This window comes from Pundamilia nyererei, unplaced genomic scaffold (genome assembly GCF_000239375.1).
Source record: "Pundamilia nyererei isolate P.nyererei 1_Seehausen unplaced genomic scaffold, PunNye1.0 scaffold00189, whole genome shotgun sequence".
NCBI classification, from domain to species: domain Eukaryota; kingdom Metazoa; phylum Chordata; class Actinopteri; order Cichliformes; family Cichlidae; genus Pundamilia; species Pundamilia nyererei.
Window position 1 is genome coordinate 848,658 of NW_005187590.1, and position 1,109 is coordinate 849,766.

The 1,109-nt window shown below is 42.5% G+C and overlaps 1 protein-coding gene across 1 annotated transcript in view; it reads left to right on the forward strand.

Annotated features, from left to right (window-relative positions):
- Window positions 1-1,109, forward strand: part of rrp36 (ribosomal RNA processing 36) — an 8,296-nt gene that overhangs the window by 2,361 nt on the left and 4,826 nt on the right. The window contains exon 2 of the mRNA XM_005747118.2: window positions 632-980. Coding sequence (XP_005747175.1) covers window positions 665-980 — 316 coding nt within the window. The 5' untranslated portion in view covers window positions 632-664. The remainder of the gene's footprint in view (window positions 1-631; window positions 981-1,109) is intronic.

Consider the following 1,109-nt stretch of genomic DNA (forward strand, 5'->3'; position numbering starts at 1 on the left):
AACAGTATTGTTTGACTGATGGCCTTAATATAAAGACTTGTTTCGGACTTTACGTTTCCCAATTTTGCTTTAAGTTATAAAGTTATTTTCTTATTTACATTTGGCCTAATAATGATCCTTACTGCAGTTTTAGAGAGGAGCGGTGCTTCAAAGGATAGCTGCAGATTTCTGTCAGAATCTGCAGATTACACAGCACAAAGAAAATGTTCATGTTCCTCCAACGTTGTCTTGTCAACAGTTTCACTGACATCTACACTGGATGGCCAGGAAGCGTTCACCATGTCTTCTCCGGCGCTTCTCTGGAGCTGATAAGCGTCTGTCTTGTGTCAGTGACGTAAAAGACGGATTTAAGCGACATGACCATCAAACAGCAGTCGCTTTCTAAAACGTCAAATATGTATCGGATTCAGTACCACATACAAAGTGACCCAGATCGGATTTGAAAATATCGGATTCGTGCCGTTCACACTGTCATGATCAGATATGGGTCGCATAGGGTCAAAAAAGTCGGATTTGATGCGCTTTCGCCTGCAGTGTGAACGCTAAGAACGCTTTTTTCTTTGTAGGGTTGAATAATTATGACAAACTCAGCACCACGTAAAATAGTTCATATTTGTTTTGTTTCCGGTAGCTCTCTGCGTCTACTACAACCTCATAAACAAAGATGAAGAAGAAGCAGAAACAGCTGCCGAGCTCAAAGAAGAAAGGGTTAGAAAGCAGCAGCGATGAGGAGTCGTCTGATGTGGAGAGGAACTTTGCACTGATTACTGAGAGAAAAGGGACTGAGGAGGAAGATCAGTGCTACAAAATAGGAGAGGAAAAGACTGATGAAGATGAGGAACGATCAGATAGCAGTGATGAGATGGAATCTGATAATGATGAAGAACAAGAGGGAGATGAAGAGGATGGCAACAGTGATGATGACCCAGAAGATGCTGGTGGCAGCAATGAACTCCAAACAAAAGAAGACATCAGAAAGGGTGAGTGTGTCTGCAGCTCAAGAATATGAACATTACGATGCCAAACTGGTGAAGCGTGACCTGCAGGTTACATCTGCCATCTGTAAAGTGGCTAAGTATGGGTGGTGCAGCTATAATTACAACCACGTT